This window comes from Phoca vitulina, unplaced genomic scaffold, assembly GCF_004348235.1.
Source record: "Phoca vitulina isolate PV1807 unplaced genomic scaffold, GSC_HSeal_1.0 scaffold21, whole genome shotgun sequence".
In the NCBI taxonomy this organism is placed as follows: domain Eukaryota; kingdom Metazoa; phylum Chordata; class Mammalia; order Carnivora; family Phocidae; genus Phoca; species Phoca vitulina.
Window position 1 is genome coordinate 6,101,505 of NW_022589724.1, and position 21,040 is coordinate 6,122,544.

The 21,040-nt window shown below is 36.4% G+C and overlaps 1 protein-coding gene across 1 annotated transcript in view; it reads left to right on the forward strand.

Annotated features, from left to right (window-relative positions):
* The window catches only part of SMC2 (structural maintenance of chromosomes 2), a 62,963-nt gene extending 42,306 nt beyond the window's left edge, over positions 1 to 20,657 (forward strand). Inside the window, exons 18-25 of the mRNA XM_032418476.1 lie at positions 366 to 559; positions 1,528 to 1,671; positions 4,934 to 5,128; positions 7,294 to 7,494; positions 9,472 to 9,588; positions 12,812 to 12,972; positions 16,540 to 16,687; positions 17,716 to 20,657. Of these exons, the coding sequence (XP_032274367.1) occupies positions 366 to 559; positions 1,528 to 1,671; positions 4,934 to 5,128; positions 7,294 to 7,494; positions 9,472 to 9,588; positions 12,812 to 12,972; positions 16,540 to 16,687; positions 17,716 to 17,874 (1,319 nt within the window). The 3' untranslated portion in view covers positions 17,875 to 20,657. The remainder of the gene's footprint in view (positions 1 to 365; positions 560 to 1,527; positions 1,672 to 4,933; positions 5,129 to 7,293; positions 7,495 to 9,471; positions 9,589 to 12,811; positions 12,973 to 16,539; positions 16,688 to 17,715) is intronic.
* The last annotated feature ends 383 nt before the right edge of the window (positions 20,658 to 21,040 follow it).

Genomic DNA, 21,040 nt, shown 5'->3' on the forward strand with positions numbered 1-21,040 from the left:
ATACCATAGTTATACTGTCGATTCTGGTTTAAGAAGCGTACTAAAGGTATTAAAAAGATGATCTGTGATCTTTTAAGTAAGTTGCAGGTAAAGTTTATTATGTTCCTCAAGTTCATATGCTTGGAAATACTTTCTTCATAGATCTTTAGATGATTAAAGTATGGCTCTTAGGTAGGATCTGTGTTTCAACATAACATTTCTAGAATAAGGTTGGAACAGTTAATTTTTTTAAATTTTAGCCTCCAGTTTTTCAGACCATTTCTTCTATTAAAAGGTGCATTTATAAGGCATTAATAAACCATTACCTGTAACTACTAATAGTTGGAAGACCTCATTAAGCCACATTTGCCTACTTTATGATGCAGAGGAAAGTGAGGAGACCTTAAAAAATACCAAAGAAATTCAGAAAAAAGCAGAAGAAAAATATGAAGTATTGGAGAATAAAATGAAAAATGCAGAGGCTGAAAGGGAGCAAGAACTGAAGGATGCTCAGGAAAAACTGGATTTTGCCAAAACGAAAGCAGATGCTTCTAGTAAGAAAATGAAAGAAAAACAACAGGTAATAACCTTTCTTGAAATGGAACCAATCTTCTATTGTCAATATAGAGCTGAAGGTGGCCTTACTCATCAGTATTCACCACAACATCTAGAAGCACACTATGGTTCTTTAGGAAATAAAGTATTCATCTTCTAAGTCATTTTGCTGAAAACCTTGTAATGGATGTCATAATTATAAGGATGGGTTGCAATGTCTTGCTAATTTTAGAGAAAGAGCAAAATTGCCTTTTTGTAAATGCTTCACTTAAGAATAGACCAAAGCTTGTATCCTGTAGTAGAGCTATGTCCTATCGGCTTGAGTGGTGACATTTCTATTAGGTGATCATCTATGTGAATGGATACTGTGAAAGATAGATACAAGACAAAGCATGTTACTTTACAAAGTGCCATTCAGTTGTAGACTGGTGGTGATAACTGCTTTTATCTTTTGGATAGTGCCAAAACTGGAATTTGAACCTAGCCTTTTCTGTCTCCAAAGGCTGTGCTCTGAATTGCTTTTCTAGATGATTTTATTTAAATCTATTTTTCTTCATATTCTGTCACTAAATGCCTGCACAGAGTATTTTCTAACAAACTAAAGGGTATAATGGGAAAGAAGAAAATTGAGAAAACTTTTTTTTTTTTACATTGAATAATTGTTTTAAAAAAGGCTTTTCCTCTGCTAATTTATCTCTTATGTAGAATTCTGTATTTTTCTCTGTAGGAATAAAAGGATAAAGGAAATAGTTTATGCTAATTTGAACCTGTAAAAACTACATACGTTTGTCATCATTTTTTTTTAAGTGTAGGAAAATAAATTTCCTTTCTCCTTCTTTCTTCAGGGGAAACAGCTTACATGTGTTTTGGTAGTTGAATAACTAAGCTGTGGGTCTTACCTGAATGAGAATCTTACAAAGTTTGTTGATATGTATGTATTCATTTTTCAGTAATTAATAGCCTGTTGAGTGTGTAGATAATGGTTTCTTATAGGAAGTTGAAGCTATCACTCTGGAGCTGGAAGAGCTCAAGAGAGAGCACGCATCCTATAAGCAACAGCTTGAAGCTGTAAATGAAGCTATCAAATCCTATGAAGTACAGATTGAAGTAATGGCAGCTGAGGTGGCTAAAAATAAGGTAATGTTTACTTACCATATTGGAGAAATAGCAAATGTTAATCACTTACGAAATGTTGGCTTGAAGATGTTTGACTTTAGAGGTCTCAATCTCTTCATTCTTGTCTTGATGAGAGGCAAAAACAGTGATTACTGATCCAGAAAGAGTCCTGACATAATACTAATTGTTTTAGTCTGGCTCTACTCTGAAGACAAAAAGTACACAGTAATTCGAACAGGCTAAGTTTAGAAAACTGACTGCAATAGGAGTTTGGAATGATGTGTGCTGGATCACTAAAGAGTAAAGAGAGTGTTCAATGATATAGGAGCAGCAGATATGGGGAGTAGGGCTGAGGAAGTTCACCCATGGAAGGAACGAATCTGGCAAAGAGCCTCATTGCACTTTGTAGGGCTGCAAACCGGATCTCGTTGGAGAAGACATAACTGTGGCCTCCTGGTGGTGAAGTTTGAAATGCCACATGGGATGCCAGGGGCATTGGCCATGTGAACATGCTGCAAAGCCCCACACTCCTCTCCCCCCCCCGCCCCCCGCTTGATGTTGGGACAGCCATGCAAGCTGCTAGCCCTGGCACATGACAAACTTGCTTTTGAGAAAAGCATGCCAGAACTGGGATGTAAAACCTCTTTCTACAGTTTCCCTACAGCATCCTTTACTGGTGAGGCTGACTATAGTTGCTGCTGGTGGGGGAGAAATGTTCTGATATCAGAAGCGGGGAAGTAAAGGATTTAGGGCTGAGGGGATTTCCCATGTTAGACATTCTGTCACCTGCAAATTCATATTGTGGTATGTCTTTATTAGAGATTGTCCCTCCTGAATATTGGCTACTCTCTTGTCCCTTTCTTTGATTTTGACTTTGAATTGTTTCATATTGAGGTATAATTGATACGTATTAGTTTCAAGGGTACAGCATAATGATTTATTTGTATATATTGCAAAATGACCACCCCAGTGAGTCTAGTTAACATCTGTCACCACACAGTTATAATTTTTTTTTCTTGTGATCAGAACTGTTACAATCTGCTTTCTCAGCAACTTTTAAATATACAGTACGGTATCATGATAGTCACCATGCTGTTAAAGTTTTGTCATGTTGCTATTGATACTATCGGTAAATATCCTTGATTTTCATTGTAACTGAATGTAGATAGCTTTCGAAGAGGGAGTTGCGTTCATTTGACGTTCATTGTGGTGTTTTTGCCTTACTTGTGTCGTCTACTTCTACATTTTCTTTTATGTTTTTCCTTTGAAATGATTATTTTAATGTTGTATGTGGTATTTTGGAAAGTAGGTCTTTCCTCTTGATCCTCCTCTTGGCTAAATTCAAGTTTTTTTGTTTGTAGCACATTGTCATATCACTAGAATAACAGTTTTTACTCTTTTTTTGAAATTAAGAGACCAAAATGCTTCTCAGCTTTGTGTTTTGTGTTGCTGATTAAATTTTCTAGTTTCTGTTCAGTTTCTATTTTGCCTCCAAAGTAAATTTTAGTTTTTTAGAACTATCTTTAATTTTTTTTCTGATTTGTTGTCTTAATCTCATATTTTTCATGTAGCATTTAAAAATTAGATACGTGTTTCCAAAAATAAATGTGAAAATAATTAGGTACTCCTTTCTCAATCTAAATAAAGTCAAAGTTAGAACATGTACCTATTTCCATTTCTCTTTATGGAAAAGTATAAAATGGATCACTTAGTTTTTAAAGGTTGTTCTTTCAGGCTCTGCATTCTAAATTGTTTCCTTTCCTTGATGAGAGTATCAAAGGACTCTCCCAGGAGGCTAAGAAAAGAAACTGCCTATAACTAATTAGACAAAACGAAAATTTCATTTCTGCTCAACCCTAGTGACAGATTTCTATTATAAAAAAGATTAAAATAGTCAAAACTGCAATGCAGTTTTTTTTTAAGGATTTTATTATTTGAGAGAGAGCAAGCACAAGCAGGGGTAGCTACAGTGGGAGAGGGAGAAGCAGGCTCCCCACGGAGCAGGGAACCCAATGCAGGGCTCCATCCCAGGACACTGGGATCATGACCTGAGCCAAAGGCAGACGCTCAACCTACTGAGCCACCCAGGTGCCCCTGCAATGCAATTTTTAACCTGTAGCCCTGAGAGAATCTTCATAAACATGTTTTTTTTTTTACATATGGTGTTTGTTAGTTAATAAACCTATGTCTGTTATTTTTCCCTTTGGTTAATATCACCAGAGTATTTTGCACTTGCTTTTCTTGTTCTTCAAAGGTTTCAAAAAGCTAAAATATCTTCAGGTCTTTATATGAATGCCATGATTTATTTTCCTTCCTCAAAAGACCCTCTAATGACACAGTTTAAACATTATAAGGAATTTAAAGCACTTTGAGAACATTCAATAACCTAACCATAACATTAAGTATTCTTTGTTGCTCAAAATGATAATTTCCTAATGAGCATGCCTAAAATACTGCTAGATTTTTTATTTGTGCTTTTCATCATGAAGAACCGTTCTTCCTCAGATGCTTGTAGCAAGTTGTCTTACTTAGGTTTTCCCCCTACCTAAATATGAGTTGAACTAGGTTTTTTTTTGGTTTAGATATTTGTGTGAGTTCTTTTAAGATCTAAGATGAAGCAAAGGGGTTTGCGGGGCAGGGGATTAGTGATAGACTGAATTGCAGTTATAATTACCACTTTGGAGATTGAGTAGCTTCAACCTTGGGAACTAGGGGAAAATAAAAATCAAAGCAAGAAAGTTTTTCTTTGTGCCACAGATCTATTTATTCAGAAAGTTTCTCTCTTATTTTTCTGTTTTGACCCTTGTGCTAGAACCAAACATTATGACCTTCCATTTTCACTGGTAAATATGGCTTATAACTATAGAAGGGAAAAGTAGAAAGCCCCAGCCCACATTCTACCCCTCCTGGTAAATGATATTTGGGGATCTGTCATATTATCTTCTTGTTAAGTACCAAAAAATGCCACTTTTTTGAGACCTCAAAAGTCAGATTCCTATAGTCTCTCCTCCCCTCTGCAAGTTGATCCCAACTACGCTGTATCCAGCAGAAACTTTGTTGCTTCCAGCATGAACACTGCAACGCATCTTATTTCTAGTGGTAAAACAAATTTTCTCCTGTATGTAAATTAGCCATTTTAATGGGGATATGAAATGTAGAGGGTTAGGTGACCATCTGCCTGTAATCACATTCCCATCTTGCCCTAAAGTTTGTTAGATCTTTTAATAAACTAAAAATAGGTCCATATTACCTTGCTATATGTTGTCTTTGAATTATGTTTCAGGAGTCTGTAAATAAAGCCCAAGAAGAGGTGACCAAGCAAAAAGAAGTGATAACAGCCCAAGACAACGTAATTAAAGCTAAATATGGTGAAGTAGCAACACATAAGGAACAAAACAATGATTCTCAGCTTAAAATTAAGGAACTGGACCACAACATCAGCAAACATAAACGGGAAGCTGAAGATGCTGCTGCAAAGGCACGTTTGTGTTGTTTATTTTTACCCGTAATCAGATTTTTACTTCTAAGTTGTTGAAATATTCTGGTAAACTGCTCAATGAAGAATTCAATAAAATGGCAGAACTGTGTAACATAATTTTGAGGCTTACAGCTATTTTAACGGCTTCTCAGCAATGTTCATTTTCACCAAATGGCATAAATGTTTTGTTTCTAAATTTCAGGTATCCCTATCTCCAAGATGTTTTACTGAATAGTGGTCTCCCATGGAACTGACCATTTTTTAATACCGAAATATTCATAGAACTATTAATATGTTAATAGTAAATATTATTTCAAAATGAATTAAAAACTCAGAGAAATATATATATACAGGCACCTTCTAAAATAAGGACTTAATTGGCTTCCAGATGTCCTTGTGAGGATCTGTACAGTCAATTTTGCAGCCTCTGAAATCTGATTTTTTTTTTTTAAGGATTTTATTTATTTGAGAGAGATACAGCGAGAGAGGGAACACAAGCAGGGGGAGTGGGAGAGGGAGAAGCAGGCTTCCCGCTGAGCAGGAAGCCTGATGTGGGGCTCGATCCCAGGACCGTGGTATCATGACCTGAGCCAAAGGCAGACGCTTAACGACTGAGCCACCCAGGCGCCCCTGAAATCTGATGTTTTGCTAAGCAGCTATCTTTTTGAGGTTATCTCAGTTTTTGGTCACTCTTAAAAAGTTTCTTCCTTCTATGTATCACAGTGTCTTAAGTACTTAAAAAGAATACATGCTTTTGCAGAAATTCATTGCTTGGTTAAGAGGCTGTACCCATGAAGTCTTAGTAATTCACCCATCATGTTTTCTGATGAGTGTGTAACAGTTTGGTGCCTTTTAAATCTTCTTTAGCACCTTAAAAGTAGAAGAGATTTAACTTCAAAAAAATCAGAACATACAAAACAGTCACCCTACCCTCTGAAAGAGCCATGTGTGCCTGTTCAGGTTCATTACTTAATTTAAAAAATACAAATATTTTCATAGCCACATCATTAATATCCTAATATTTTATTGTTGATTTCCCATTAGGCTGGTAGCCTAATATTAGTGGATTCACTGAAATATTACCAATGTTAATATTGTTAATAGTTTTTTGTAATTGAAAATGCCAGTATGGTGATTGCTGGGGGATTTTATTTACAGTTAAGGAAGTGAAAAGGAGACTCACAAGTGGAACTGCTAAAAAGTCAAGGATTCTTTGAAGTATATAATTTATCAAATATTTATTGCATACGAAGTAGTATCAGATAGTAGCCAGGCCCTGAAGATAAGGATAAGCAACATGTACCCAGAATGCCTTCATAGAGCTTATGGATCAGCAGGGAAGGCAGACTGGAAAGGATCCTCTTTGGAGCCTGGAGGTGAGACAGTACCCATGGAATTAATAAGGACAAACAAATGGACAAGGATTCGATTCTACCAGTCAGAACCAACCTTAAACAATTTTAGTAGAAGAAAGTCTTCCTTAAGCACTATAATTTAAAATTTTTAACTGTTTATATTATATAAAGTACATTACTGTGCCTTGTTAAAAGGGAGCAGCTAAGGGAATGGAGTCAACGTTTAGGGAGTTTTTTATTTATCTAATAATTCTCCTCAGAATTGTCAGTCAGGATTAGGCTTCCATAAATTTACCAAATCTATGACTTAAGTATTCCTATAAGAATTTTAACTTTCACAACTTGTTTTTGAAGCAATTGATTGAATTTGACTTATATTTCATTCTAACAGAGGTGTTTTACATATGCTTTGTATAAATTTGAGCTAGCTGGCTATTCTTCCAGTGCTTAAGTAATGGGAAGATCTGTTTTTTGAGCCTATCCTCCAGGTAAAAATATTCATACTTAGTGTAGGTTTACTGTTCACAGTGAACCTCATTTTTACAAATGAGTCATTGATTTAAAATTACTAAATATTTAAGAAACTTTTTTTGAGACAGCACAAGCAGGGGTAGGGGCAGAGGGAGAGGGAGAGAATCCTCAAGCAGACTCCCTGCTGAGCTCAGAGCCCAGGACCCTGAGATCATGACCTGACCCAAAACCAAGAGTCAGAGGCTCAATCGACTGAGCCACCCAGGCGCCCCAAGAAACTCGTTTCTAAATGTCCATTTGCAAACAATGACAGATGCTTCTATTATCCTCTGTGGCTAGGTCTCCAAAATGTTGAAAGACTATGACTGGATTAATGCAGAGAAACACCTCTTTGGGCAACCTAATAGTGCCTATGATTTCAAAACCAACAACCCAAAAGAAGCTGGTCAGAGACTTCAGAAGTTGCAAGAAATGAAGGAGAAACTGGGGAGAAATGTCAACATGAGAGCTATGAATGTTCTGACAGAAGCTGAAGAGCGGGTAAGTCCTTTTCCTTGGACCGGCCACCCGAGTAGCTTCAGTGGCTATCTAGGACCCCGGCAACAAGTACTAGAGGAAATCTGTTGCTTGATGCCCTTGCTACCGAATTGCTTTCTGTTTTCCCTTTCTTTTTCAGTTCTTTCTTATTTCATTGTTTTGCATCATCAATTATATATTCTGTTGTACCTTGAATAACTTTTCTATTGGCTTTGCCACAAACATATTCTACCCTTTTCTTATTCTTGGCGTAAATAAAAACTCTACTTTTTGTTCTAGTTAACTTCTCACATTTCTATCCTTTCTTTCACTTGCCTTGAAAGGGCTTTGAAAAATAAGGTGTACTCTGCTGTCTGCCTCCTTACCAGTCATTCCATAACTATTGTCTTCCTTTTGACTCTAGGGTATACTAGAACCATTACCTAAGTAATGATTAATATTGTTATATCCATAACCACTCCTCTATTAATCTGTAAGTCCAGCAGCATCTTCTGTTTTAATGCTCACTTACTTGATAATGTTATCCATCTCCCCAACCCTGACAAAACTTTTATAGTCTGCCATGTTACTAGAAAAATCCACAGGGGAAAGCAATCCGTATTCTTGACAGCTCCATAGGAAATAGCTGAGTAATTTTATGTTATGCCTTATACCACCTTTAATTTTGCAAAATTCTGTTTGAATTTGTATCATAGAGTTATGAGAGCTCTCTAAAAGTGGTAATACTTATGAGCTCAATTACTTTTAAGAAGTTTTGCTATAATGGGGTTTTTTGTAACTGTTATTGACTTTTGTGTCTACAAAGAATATAATGTTAGATACCAAATAGGCTAATAACGCTCATGTTGTGATCTATCTATAAAATGTTCCTGGTTTTTATTTCTCCATTAAAGCTTTGCAATATATGCCATATTTGTGGAGGAGAAATCTTTGGTCTGAATTTGAACTGCATATCGTGAAACTTATTCACTTGTTTGCTTTTATTAGATAATGATAACTGGTCTAATATTTTTTAAAAGAATTCTCCAATTCCCATTTCCTTACCAGAAGGAAAGGCTCTATCGTTAAGTAAGATGGCCTTTTGTTTTGTTGTATTTTGTGTTTGTCCAAATAAGAAACTACATGGAATTATGCAAGGAATAAGAGAAAATTGTAGAGAGGAGTTTTAGGAGCTTGGCCATTAAGCAGAGAGACAGCAAGGAAGCGAGCAGGACTGGCTAGAACTTTTCAGGGAGAATTTGAAGCCTCCTTTGAAGCTTTGAGGAGAAATGAGTTAAGAGGATTTTTAGAAAGTTCTGCTGCTACTCATGGTGTAATTATCCCTCTGCAGCCTCCCTCAAATTTTTTTCAGTGAATTTCTACATTAACCAGGAAAAGACCAATCTGAAGGTGTGCTGTTTGAGCTGAAACTTGAGGCACCAATTATGTCAGATACAGAGAAAGAGCATTCTGGGAAGAGAGAACAATGCAGGGGCTAGAAGGCTGTAATGAGCTTATTATGTTCAAGGAACTGAAAAAAAGACCATATGGCTGGAGCCTGGGGAGGAGTGGGATGCCAAAAAGTCAGATAAATAAGAGCCAAATTATGTAGGACTCATACATCATGATGAGGAATTGAACTTTTGTGTCACTGCTAAAACTGACCTTAAGAAGAAAGCATGCTAGGGCTACTTTTGAGGTTACATACGACACATTTTCTTTTTTGCCTTGGCTGTTAGAAAGATCTGGTGGGAGTATTAGTGGAATCAAAATACTTCAGGAGCTTGTCCTATAAATTCTCAATAGCAACTAAATTTTACCTATAGGTGATATATTTACTTTCATGATTTGGTTTACATTATAACTCTTAATGCAGTATATCTTTGTTACACAGGAGTGTACATATTATATATAAAAATTAAACCTCTAATCCTGACTGAATTCTAGAATATAAAGAAAATTTTATATTTTTCCAATTAAGTATGCTTTTTATCTTACTAGTATAATGACTTGATGAAGAAGAAGAGAATTGTAGAAAATGACAAATCCAAAATCCTTGCAACTATAGAAGACCTTGACCAGAAGAAAAACCAAGCCCTAAATATTGCTTGGCAAAAGGTATTTGAACCAAAAATATTATCATTTATTCTATATGAGGAAAGGATGAAGAATGGTCAGTAGGTTTATACACTGAGATGAATTTAAAATGGATGATTTGCACACACTCATGCTTTAATTAAAACCTTCTAGACTTGACTGCTACCGATTTGCAAAGGTAAATTTGTGTCCCTCCATCATACTCTCACAGTCTACTTCTCTGGTTCCTAAGTTATATTAAATTTCTGACTTTCTAGATTTCTTTATTTTTCATTCTTAACCTTGTTTCCACGTCTGTGTTACTTTCAAAGGAGATACCATTTGTCTGAAACCTTAGATTCTGTCCAATTTCTGCCATACCCCACTGCTGGGAAGCTGGAAGCAGTCTCAGTTTTGCACTGGGGAAGCTCTGATTGTTGGAAAGCACCTCCCAAGGACTCCTTTGGTTCTAACTTCCTTGGTTTCTCTGGCCCAGGCTCAAAGAGGTCAAATATTCCTTCTCAGAACATTACTCTAACAAGGTTGGCATACTCCTTACCACTTACAAGTTATTAACCGCATTTCAGAATTCATAATTATGCATTCTGTAGGTTTTTTTTTTTTTTTTTTAAAGATTTTATTTATTTATTTGAGAGAGAGCACATGAGAGGGGGGAGGGTCAGAGGGAGAAGCAGACTCCCTGCCGAGCAGGGAGCCCGATGTGGGACTCGATCCAGGGACTCCAGGATCATGACCTGAGCCGAAGGCAGTCGCTTAACCAACTGAGCCACCCAGGCGCCCCATTCTGTAGGTTTTTAGCAAAGCATTTTATATGTTAAATTAACAATTCCATAACTGATAGTTAGCCATCCATATTTTATAGATGAAGAAATCAAAGCCTAGAAAGTTGAAATAGCCTAAGATCATATAGCCAAAGGTGGAAAAACTGGAATTCTCTTTTTCTAGATTAGAACCAAAGTTAAAATTGCCTTTAGTTGCTAACTGCTGTCGCCCTTGTTGCCCTTAAAAGGGCAGTGAGCAAGGAAGTTTAGAATTCTCTTTCACTGGACTGTCATTCAGCAAAATCCTAAGTGCCTTTTTTGTTTTATCTTATGACAACTTTGGCAGATTTCAGGATTCTTTACTATTATTTCTACTTCCCTGACTGCATGTATTTGTCTCCTGTAGGATAATTCCTTAGCCTCTTATGTGGAAGTTTTCCTGTATCTGTCCTAACAAAAGACTCTCAGCCAAAAGATTCCAAACATAAGTTACTGTTCTGTTTGGTACTTCAACAGTCCCATGCCTCTGGGATTTAATTGGGCACCTTGCCTCTTTTTTTGCTTTTTATTTCTGTAATTATTCATAATTCTGAAAACCTCATTTTCAGTAATGGCAGCATAATTATCCCTTTCAGTCACCTTGTTTTTACTACTCTATAACTTATTTTCAGTGTTCCATCTCTCTGTGGTGTTTGTTTTAAAATACATGCAAAAAGTTGGTCCCATTATTCTTGTATAAATGTGGACTTAACACTGGATCTGAGAGGTTTTGTCTCTTGTTTTCCCCATGGGTCCTGGACTTAGTGCAAGTACAGATTTATCCTTTAAATTGATGTTCCCCCAATTTCCAAGGTTCTCTCAAAGCAGGTAAATTTATTGAATACTTATATGTCAAGTACCATTCTCATATTAATTTTCTCATTTAATCCTCACAATAACCTATTGAGGTAGTAGTGTTATTATTAGCATTATATATTTCCTTCTGGCTTCTAGCACACTTCATTCAGAAAGCCAGAGTATTTTCAGCATTGGCTATGTTTATTTTTCTGTTTCCTTCTTAACGTATTGGATTTTCAGAATTTGATTGCTGAATTTCACCTTTATATCTGTCCATGAATGTAGTGCATTTTCTATCTTGAATAGGGCTGTATTCTTCTCTGCCCATTAACTGATGATAAGTTTCTCTTTTACCCTTTGGAGGAATTTCCACATGGTATCCATGGTCATGTTAAGGGTTTAGTAGTAGTCTACTGTTTTAATCCTCTGTTTAGTGCTTTTCTCTTGCCTGGCCAAAAAATTAAAGAAAAGAAAAAGAACCAAAGGTGTTTATAAACGCTGCTATCTTTATCATTCCCAAAAAAGACAGTGGTCCTCTCCATTGTGATGAACCTCACCTAGCTCTAGAAATCTATCCCAGATAAAAACTAAAACCTATTAACCCTGTGTAGAATATTACTCAGCATGTAATGCAGTTGCTCTTAAAACTGTATTCCTTAATACATCTGTATTCAGTAGCACTGATTGATTGTATCTGGATCTCATTAGTACCAATATTCATGCACTTGAATTTGGGGATTTCTCTGGAGAACATGACTGTCAGATCCTCATGGGTTTGTGCCTGTGAATGTACACACTCAAATTTGATGAACTCTAAGATTATTAGTTGTGTATTTGAAAATTCTCAAATCATTGATCAAGTGTGTATGCACAGAAATTACCCAATTACAATTCAAATATTGACCTAAATCTCTAGGTAAATCTGTGGCTTAATGGGGATAAACCAGACAGCTTCTTTAGCCTTTTTCTGTTGGGGTCTAGTCCTGTTCCTGTCCTGTTCCAGTCTTTTGACAACTTCTTTGGCTGAGAAGAAGCCTACAGAAAAGGACCATTCAACACCTTGAACAGATCTGGTGGTTTGATTTCATGCCTCTTTTTTTCCTAGACTTCACCTTGATCTTAGGCTTTTTAAGGTTGGCTGATAACCACTGGCCTATCAAAACAGTCAAAACAAGTTTTATAAGAGAACATTTTATGCCAAAAAAGAGTTTTCCTTTTCTGCCTCTCCCAACTGCAACTTCAGTTTCCTGTATTATACAGTTGTGTGTCTCTGAAGGTTCCTATAATACAGCTTACAACAGTATCAGAATTCCAGGACAGAGTTAGAAGTATAGCCTGTAGTTCCCCTTGGAAGTTAGAGCGGAGCTCAGTAAATTTTTTCTGTAAAGGGGCAGGTAATAAATATTTCTGGCTTTGTGAGCCATATGGTCTCTGTTGCAATTACTAGACTACTGTTTTAGTGCTAACAGCCATAGACAATATTTAAATGAATGGGCATGGCCAGATTTGTCACATGGGCCATAATATGTCAAAACCTGAGTTAGTAACAGACAATAAAATGCATCTGCTAGATTGAATATATACATACCAACATTTGATTTTTCTTGGAAAGCTTTCTATATTAATCTTTTTTTTTTTAAATCCAGGTGAACAAGGACTTTGGGTCTATTTTTTCTACTCTTTTGCCTGGTGCTAATGCTATGCTTGCACCACCAGAGGGGCAGACTGTATTGGATGGTTTGGAGTTCAAGGTTGCTTTAGGAAATACTTGGAAAGAAAACCTAACAGAACTTAGTGGTGGTCAGAGGTAAGCAATCCCTTTGCAGTATTATAATTTCTCATTCCTCTTATTGTATTATAATCCATCATGATCTCACAGCTAAGCAAAACAAAATTGAAAATTGTTAGTTAATCTTTACACGTAGAATTTAAGGAGCTTAATATGTAAGACTGCAGATTTTTTTTAAGAACATTTGATTAAAATAGTAGGCAACAGGGGCACCTGGATGGCTTGGTTGAGCGTCCAACACCTGATTTCGGCTCAGGTCATGATATCAGGGTCATGGGATTGAGCCTCACATTGGGCTCCACACTCAGTTGGGAGTCTGCTTGGGATTCTCTCCCTCTCCGCCCGCTTGTATGTGCGTGCTGTCTCTCAAATAAATAAATAAACCTTTAAGATAGTAGGCAACAAAGGAGAAATAAGGGTAAGCAATTAGAAAACTAGATAAAATATATGAAAAACAACTGTTTTCAGACTTTGGGAAATGAATAGGCCAAGAATATGATACCTGAGAGCAATGAAACAAAACTGCTGAGCTCAGTGTTCACCCCAGCTTTCTCCATAGGAGAATTTCTGGTTTGCAGGTGCAGGGAGGGGAATCCATATGAAGCCTAGTAGTCTCACTAAGTTAAAGAAACAGATTAGAATTTTGGGAGGCCCCTGCTTAGCATTCAGTCTGTACTGTTCCCGAAGTGAAAGCTACTCTACACACACAGCAGAGTTCATCACATACCCTGAAGAGGGCAAGCTGATCCTCATGTAACTTGAGACGCTAACATAACACAGTGTCAGGCATCTGATAAAAAGCGCTGGACAGAAATCAAGAAAATGTGACTTATAGCCTAGAGAAAAATTATTCGATGGAAACAGACCCAGAAGTGGCAGGTGATAAAAATAGGAGACAAGGAAGTTATAGAATTATGTTAGTTATTTCCAAGAATTACAGGGGAAAAAGAACCTAGTGGAATTTCTGGAGATAAAAAAAAATGCCTGAAAGGAAAAGTTCACCACATGACATTAACAGATTAGACAGTGTAAAAGAAACATGAATGACTTTGAAGGCACAGCAAATAGAAACTATTAAAGCTAAACTGAGAAACACAAAACTATAAAAACAGAGCTTCAGTGACCATCAAGCCATCTAACATACGTGTATTTGGAGTTCAAAGAAGAAAGGAAGAGGCAAAACAGAAAAATACTTGAAATAATGGCCCCAGATTTTCCCAATTTGATGAGTTCTACAAACGCACAATCTTCATTTCTGTGAACGCTCGGTAGGATAAACACATCCCCCCCCCCCCCCCCACATACATACAATAACACAGCAAAGCATGTTATATGAAATTGTGATTTTTATATGCCAATGATTAGAAAAATCTTAAAGCAGCAAGGGACAAAGAGAAAAATGACCTCGGGCTTATTGTCGAAACTGTGCAAGCCAGAAGTCTGGAACAACATCTAGAAAGTGCTAAAAGAAAAACATGTCAACCAAGAATTCTATGTCTAATTGAAATATTCTTTAAATTGAAGTCAATATAAATATTTTTTTCAGAAAAGCAAAAGCTGGAGGAGTTTGATCCCAGCAGAACTGTACAAGTTAAAGGAAGTTTTCAGGTGAAAGGAAAAGGATTTACCAGAAGGAAACTTGGATCTACATAAAGGAGTGAATTCAGATAATCAGCATACTAAGGAGAAACTTAAGAGGTCATGTGGCCTCCCTCCTTACCTGCTGCAGAGAACCAAATAATTAAAACCTACTAAGAGAAAATCGTGAATATTCACATTAATTAAAGATGGTTATTATTTATTTTTCCCTTTCAGGATGTGCAATCCTAGTCCTTAAATTGTTCTCATGTGCCATATGATGCCATCATGTTACTCTTACATATGTAGAAAATACTAAGACCTGTTAATTTTCCTTGTGAAATCCTTTGTCATTTTTATAATTAGAATAATGGTCCCTTGATTTATTTCATTGTAAGATTCCTAAATATTTTAACAGTATAAGACACATTCTGGTGACTGTTAAAATTGAATTCCACAGTTCAGATCCCAATATCTAACTTTTTTTGCCAAAGTCCTAGAAAATATTTTGAGGAAAACCTAAAATGTATGCTTATTTTCTTATTGGACCTGAAAATTATTTCCATAATTAAGATACAAAATTATTTTTAGATATATACCATTATTTTAGATATATATCCAGCACAGTAGTTTTAACTCTTGGTGAGATATTTTTTTTCTGAAAAATTAAGTTGGAAGAAAGCTCAGTGCCATAAGCATTTGGCACAGAGAAGGCCAATGAAATATAATTTTAGGTTGCTTGAATGACCTCAGCTCCCCTCTATTGAGGTAGAGTCAGTCTCACTGTTTTTTGCACTGTTTCATACATTTCCCTTGCTAGATATTTTGGTTTCACCTTAAAAAAAAAAAGCCTTTTTTAAATAAAATGTTTAAGAAAAAAATATAAGAATTATTAGGATTCTGAACAAAACCAGCTACAGTTACAGGGGATGGTTAGCTAGAAGAGAACTGAAAAAGACCTATAGAATCTGAGATGCCTAACTACAAATTTTAAATAAGGTGTATTATTAGGGTTCTCCGGAGAAACAGAACCAGCAGGGCGTGTATGTGTGTGAAGAGGTTGTTTTTTAATAAGGAATTGGCTCGTCTTATTGTGGAGACTGAGAAGTCCCACAATTTGTTGTCTGCAAGCTGGAAATCCAGGAGGGCCAGTGGTGTAATTCAGTCTGGGTGTGAAGGCCTGAGAACCAGGAACACTGAGGCAGAATATCCATGTCCCAGCTCAAGTAATGAGGCAGGAAAGAACAGATTCTTTCCTCTACCTTTCTTAATATTGAGTCCTTCAGCAGACTGTGTGATGTCCACCCACATTGGAGAGGACAAACTGCTTTACTGAGTCTTCCAATTCAAATGCAAATTTCACCCAGAAATACCTTCACAGACAAACCCAGAAATAAAGTTCAGCCAAATATTTGAGTACTCCGTAATCCAAATAAGTTGACACACAAAATTAACCATCACATAATAATTGTTTGAACTTCTGACACTGGGAAGTAATGGGCTATAATCTATACAACTTACTCTTAAATGGTGCCAATAAGAATGTGTATGTACTCATAGATGCATGCATAGTAAAAGTTTGAAAGAGGGCACCTAAACCAGTTACAGTATCACCCAGCACTAGCGGTTGTCTTAACCAGTAAGTATATGGCCCTCACTCGCCTGCTACCTAGGCATCTAACAGCAATTGGGGAAGGAAAGAGAATACTTAACATGATCTTTCCTTAAGAGTAAGTGCCAATTATCCTGATTCTTTGATTGGAAAGAATATAAACCTGTTCAAAATAAAACTCCATTGAAGAGAAAAAAGGAAAAGCTAAAATAAGAGAACCATTTTAATACAGCAAAAATGTTGAAGTTTGAAACTTAAGATTCTTTATTTCTATGGTGATCTTTCAGTTAAATCTGCACTATTCCATAATAAGAGGATAGCAGATTTGCTTCAGTGTTTTGGTAAAGAGTGGTAAAATCAACTTTTGATAACTTCTCTTTTGGTCTTTTTTGCAGGTCGTTAGTAGCTTTGTCATTAATATTATCCATGCTCCTCTTCAAACCTGCTCCAATTTATATCCTGGATGAGGTAGATGCAGCCTTGGACCTTTCTCACACCCAGAATATTGGACAGATGCTGCGTACTCATTTCACACATTCTCAGGTAAGAACCAGAAAAAACGTCTCCGGGATAGTTTTAGTTATTTGTTCTTCTGAAACTATTCTTTAGTAATGGCCAATATGAAGATATTTAGGATTGAGAAATATTAAAGCGTTGTGTATCTCTTTAAATATATAGTGAATATTTACATATACTTACATTCAAATGGATATAGGAGGAAAAAAGGTTTGGTTTCCTATTAAAGAAAGAGCCAGGCATTACCATTGTTGGTTGTACCCTGAGGGAGAATCTTAAGTTTCCCATAATTTGGAATTAATTTAACATTATTTTTTTCTCTAGCTAGCTGCCAGAGGATACACACCCAAAGCAAGACTGTTTTAGGAAATCAGAAAATCACGTGGTACTTGATGGGGGCACTCGTCATTTTTCCTGGGTAGGAAATAGAGAAAAGCCCCTTTAAGAACAGTTTGTTTTTTATCGAACTGTTGCTGCAGGAACTGGGCCTGCCGCACATGGTTATATTGGTAATGCACCGTACAACTCCGGGGGGCTTCACTTATCGTAGTTATCACAGACTATTATTATGGTAGTCTTCTTAGCAGGTAACAGTGAAGTGGTACCCTTTCTTAATTCTGTAAATGTTCCATTTGAGCTAGTGGTAGTGCTTGTAGGAACTAGTAGCCTTCTTTGATACTCTTAAAATATCAGAGAGAAGGCTATTTCAGCGGGGCATTTAGAGCTAGCAGCAAAACAGTGATGCCAGCTAGCTGCAGAGGACAGCAACAAGCAGTCAAGCAGCAGGAATTAGTAAACCTGGGTGATGACGCACTCCAGGTAAAATTAAGAGACTCCTAAAACCAAATTTAGAAAGCTAGAATTCATCTACGTGCCCAATATTAGAACTATTTGTTACTTGCATTTGAGGATGGTGCATTTGCTTTGAGCCAAGCTTTGAAAGAAGTAACAAAATCAGCATATCTCCAGACAGTTCTTAACCCCAGAATAAAAACAGGAGTGCATTTCTTCAGATTACAAAAAGTATCTTTTATGTTTTCTCTTTTTCCCTTAAGTTCATTGTGGTGTCACTGAAGGAGGGTATGTTCAACAATGCAAATGTCCTTTTCAAAACCAAGTTTGTGGATGGTGTTTCTACAGTAGCCAGATTTACTCAGTGTCAAAATGGAAAGATTCCAAAGGAAACCACATCCAAGGCAAAAGGACCCAAATGACCGCATCTGGAAGTTAAAAGTACAAATTTACCCCTTCACCTTGACCTGTTTTTTAAACAAAGAACTTTGGCTTTACTTATTTATGTAAAAATGTAATGTTTTGTTACTTAACCCGTATCTTCTCTTCCTTTATGTAATCACTTATAAATGAGTATAGATTCCTCTCTTCTTAATTAGTGTAACTGTGGTCCAATTACTGTGATTGTGATTTTATGCATGTCCTCAAACGTTTTCTTACACAATTCTTTTATATATATATTGGGGAGCCTGAGATACATGGTTGGTGGTAAATTCTGTTTGCAAAATTAAAAATCAAAGAAACAGATGAAATTAAATTATAGGATAAATATAGCTGATAGTCAGCTTTTAATTAGTTTAATTCCTAAGGTAATATTAGTGTGTTTTCTGTTGTTAAGAAAGTCATTTAGGTAAGGAAGACTTATAAAGCAAGTATCTGGACCAACAATGGGAACACAAAGGATGCTGTTAGGCATGCAGGAGCTGTTTGTGGTTAGTTCTGTGAAGATACAATGCCAGAGCCCTGATGTAGACTCAGTGATGTTTGGATATCATGTTTCTATATGCTTAGTAATTGGTCTGTGCAATCTTAAGTTTTTCAAAAGTCTTCACCGGTTTTTAATAGAAGTCTGGGAGAAGGTCTGTTGCATGCTGCCCTCCACGTTTATCTGAAGTCTCCTGTTTTCAGAGATTTTTGTCAGGCTTTTCATAGTCCAATCAGTACAATCTATTGGTGAATGAGAATGTATTTATCTTCCTTCATTCTTATACATTTATAAAAAGACCCATCTATTTTACCAAAAGAACTCAAAATTTGTTGATTATTATATTTCTTAATGTCTTCTGCTTTCCAGTTCAAAAGGTTGAATTTCCTTTAAGAACTCAAAAGAAGCACTACCACCCACCATAAGATTACTATATGTAGGTCCTGTTATCTCTAGGTACATTGCCAGAGCAGTGTCTCCAAACTTTGAATCTTGAAAGCCCTCATGTGATCTAATCCCATCTTGAGTATGTTATTTTGGCCCCACATCCCTTCTTGATACTTGAGTCTTATTAGTTCCTTTATGTTATCCTTCCCCTATATATGCTTATAGTTCTTGGCCTTGGCTTTAACATTTCTCATCCTTCCTTCTCATGTCAGATAACACACCGGAAAGGATTGAATCTGGAGTTAGTTCTTGTCCATTGTGGGAGGAGAGGGAGACAAAGCTGTAAATGCTGAAGTACAGGAAGTCTAATACCACATATGAGACAGACAGGAGTTTATTTCCTCTCAAATGCATTGCAAATTGTTTGCCAGTCAGTTCACACTTGCAGCAAGGTCACATACCTGTTGACCACAACCCAGTCAGCACTGGCTATTAGTTTTATTACTTCTGATTTGCTAGTTATAAAATGGTACTTCATTGCTGTTTTAACTAGCACTTTCTCAATAACTTGTGAGGTTGAATATTTTGCCATATGAACCAGTTTTCTTTACTGCATATTTTCTGTGTTTGCTTCCCTAATTTGTGTCATACATAATCTTGCTCTTGGATGAAAATCCTCAAACATTAAATTTTTGTTGAGTCATGTTCATATTCTTTGACTAGAAGAAAACATGAAGGGGAAATGAGGACATTTATTTCACAGATCTGCAATAATAGGAGTAACTGACATTTACTGAGCTCTTTTCTACATCAGATGCTATTCTCATTTGCACATGTTCTCACATTTGAGGTAAGTACTGTTGATCAGCATTATATAATTGAGGAAACTGAGCAGACAAGTTAAGAAACTTGTTCACGGTGGCAGCACAGTTAGAGGCAGAGCCAAGATACCAGTCTTGGCAGCTGGTCTCCAGACTCTCTGATATATTATATATTACCCTTCTGACAGGTGGAACATTTGTGTGTGTTGTACATAATAAATTTAAGACCCCCTCGATGAGCAGTGTGCAAAATGTGAGAAAATTATTTTAGGAAGAATGTCAAACATTTGAAAAGGATTCCTTTTTTTTATTGGGTTTGTTTGGGCATTTCAGGTACACTAACAAAGGCAAAAGCAAAAACTTGAGAATCCCTTTTCTAATATGGTGAAGCAATCAAATAGGCCAGCCACTTCCACAATCATGTCATCTGCAAATCGGGGCAGGTTTTCTTCCTTTTCGATCTGTGTGCCTTTTATTTCCTTTTCTTAACTGCCCTGGCTTGAGGTTCCAGCCCAATGTTGTGTAAGAGTAATAATGACAGCTGGCATATTTACCTTTTCCCCAGAATTCTGAGGAAAGCATTCAGTCTTTTACCACCTAAATGTTAGCTGTAGGCTTTTGGTTTATATTCTTTATCAAGATAAAAAAGTTTCCTTCTATTCCTAGTTTGATCGGTTTTGTCATGGATGCGTTATTGAATTTTCATTGCCCTTTCTGCATTGATTGATATGATCATGTAACTTCTTTAACCTGTTAATATTATGAATTACATTACATAATTTTTGAATATTAAACCTACCTGTTATTCCTAAATTAAACCCCATTTGGCCATGGTCTATAATTCTTTTTATGTATAGGCATACCTTGTTTTATTATGATTCACGGATAACTGCGTGTTTGTTTTTTTATACAAATTGAAGGTTTCTGGCAACTGTGCAGCAAGCAAGTCTGCCAGCACCATTTTTCTGACCGCCTTTGTTCTCTTTGAGTCTGTCAGTTTGGTAATTCCCATGATAATTTCAAATTTTTTCATTATTTGTCATGGTGATCCGTGATCAGTGATTACAACCCACTGAAAGCTCAGATAGATGATGGTTAGCATTTTTTAGCAATAAGGTATTTTTTAATTAAGGTATTTGCATATGCTGTCGCACACTTAATAGACTATTAATAAATATTTTTATATGCACTGGGAAACCCCCAATTTTGCCTTGTGATACTTGCTTTGTTGTGGTTGTATGGAACAGAACCTAAAATAGCTCCAGGGTACGCCTTAATTACAGGCTTCTGTTTGCTTATAGTTTGGTCCTGATTTTTGTGTATGTTCACGAAGGACTTTGACCAGTATGTTTTCTTTTTCTTTTGTTTTTCCCTACTGGCTTTCTTTGGTTTTGGGATAATGCTACCTTTATAAAATGAATTGGGAAATGTTCTTTCTTCCATTTTCTGTAGAAT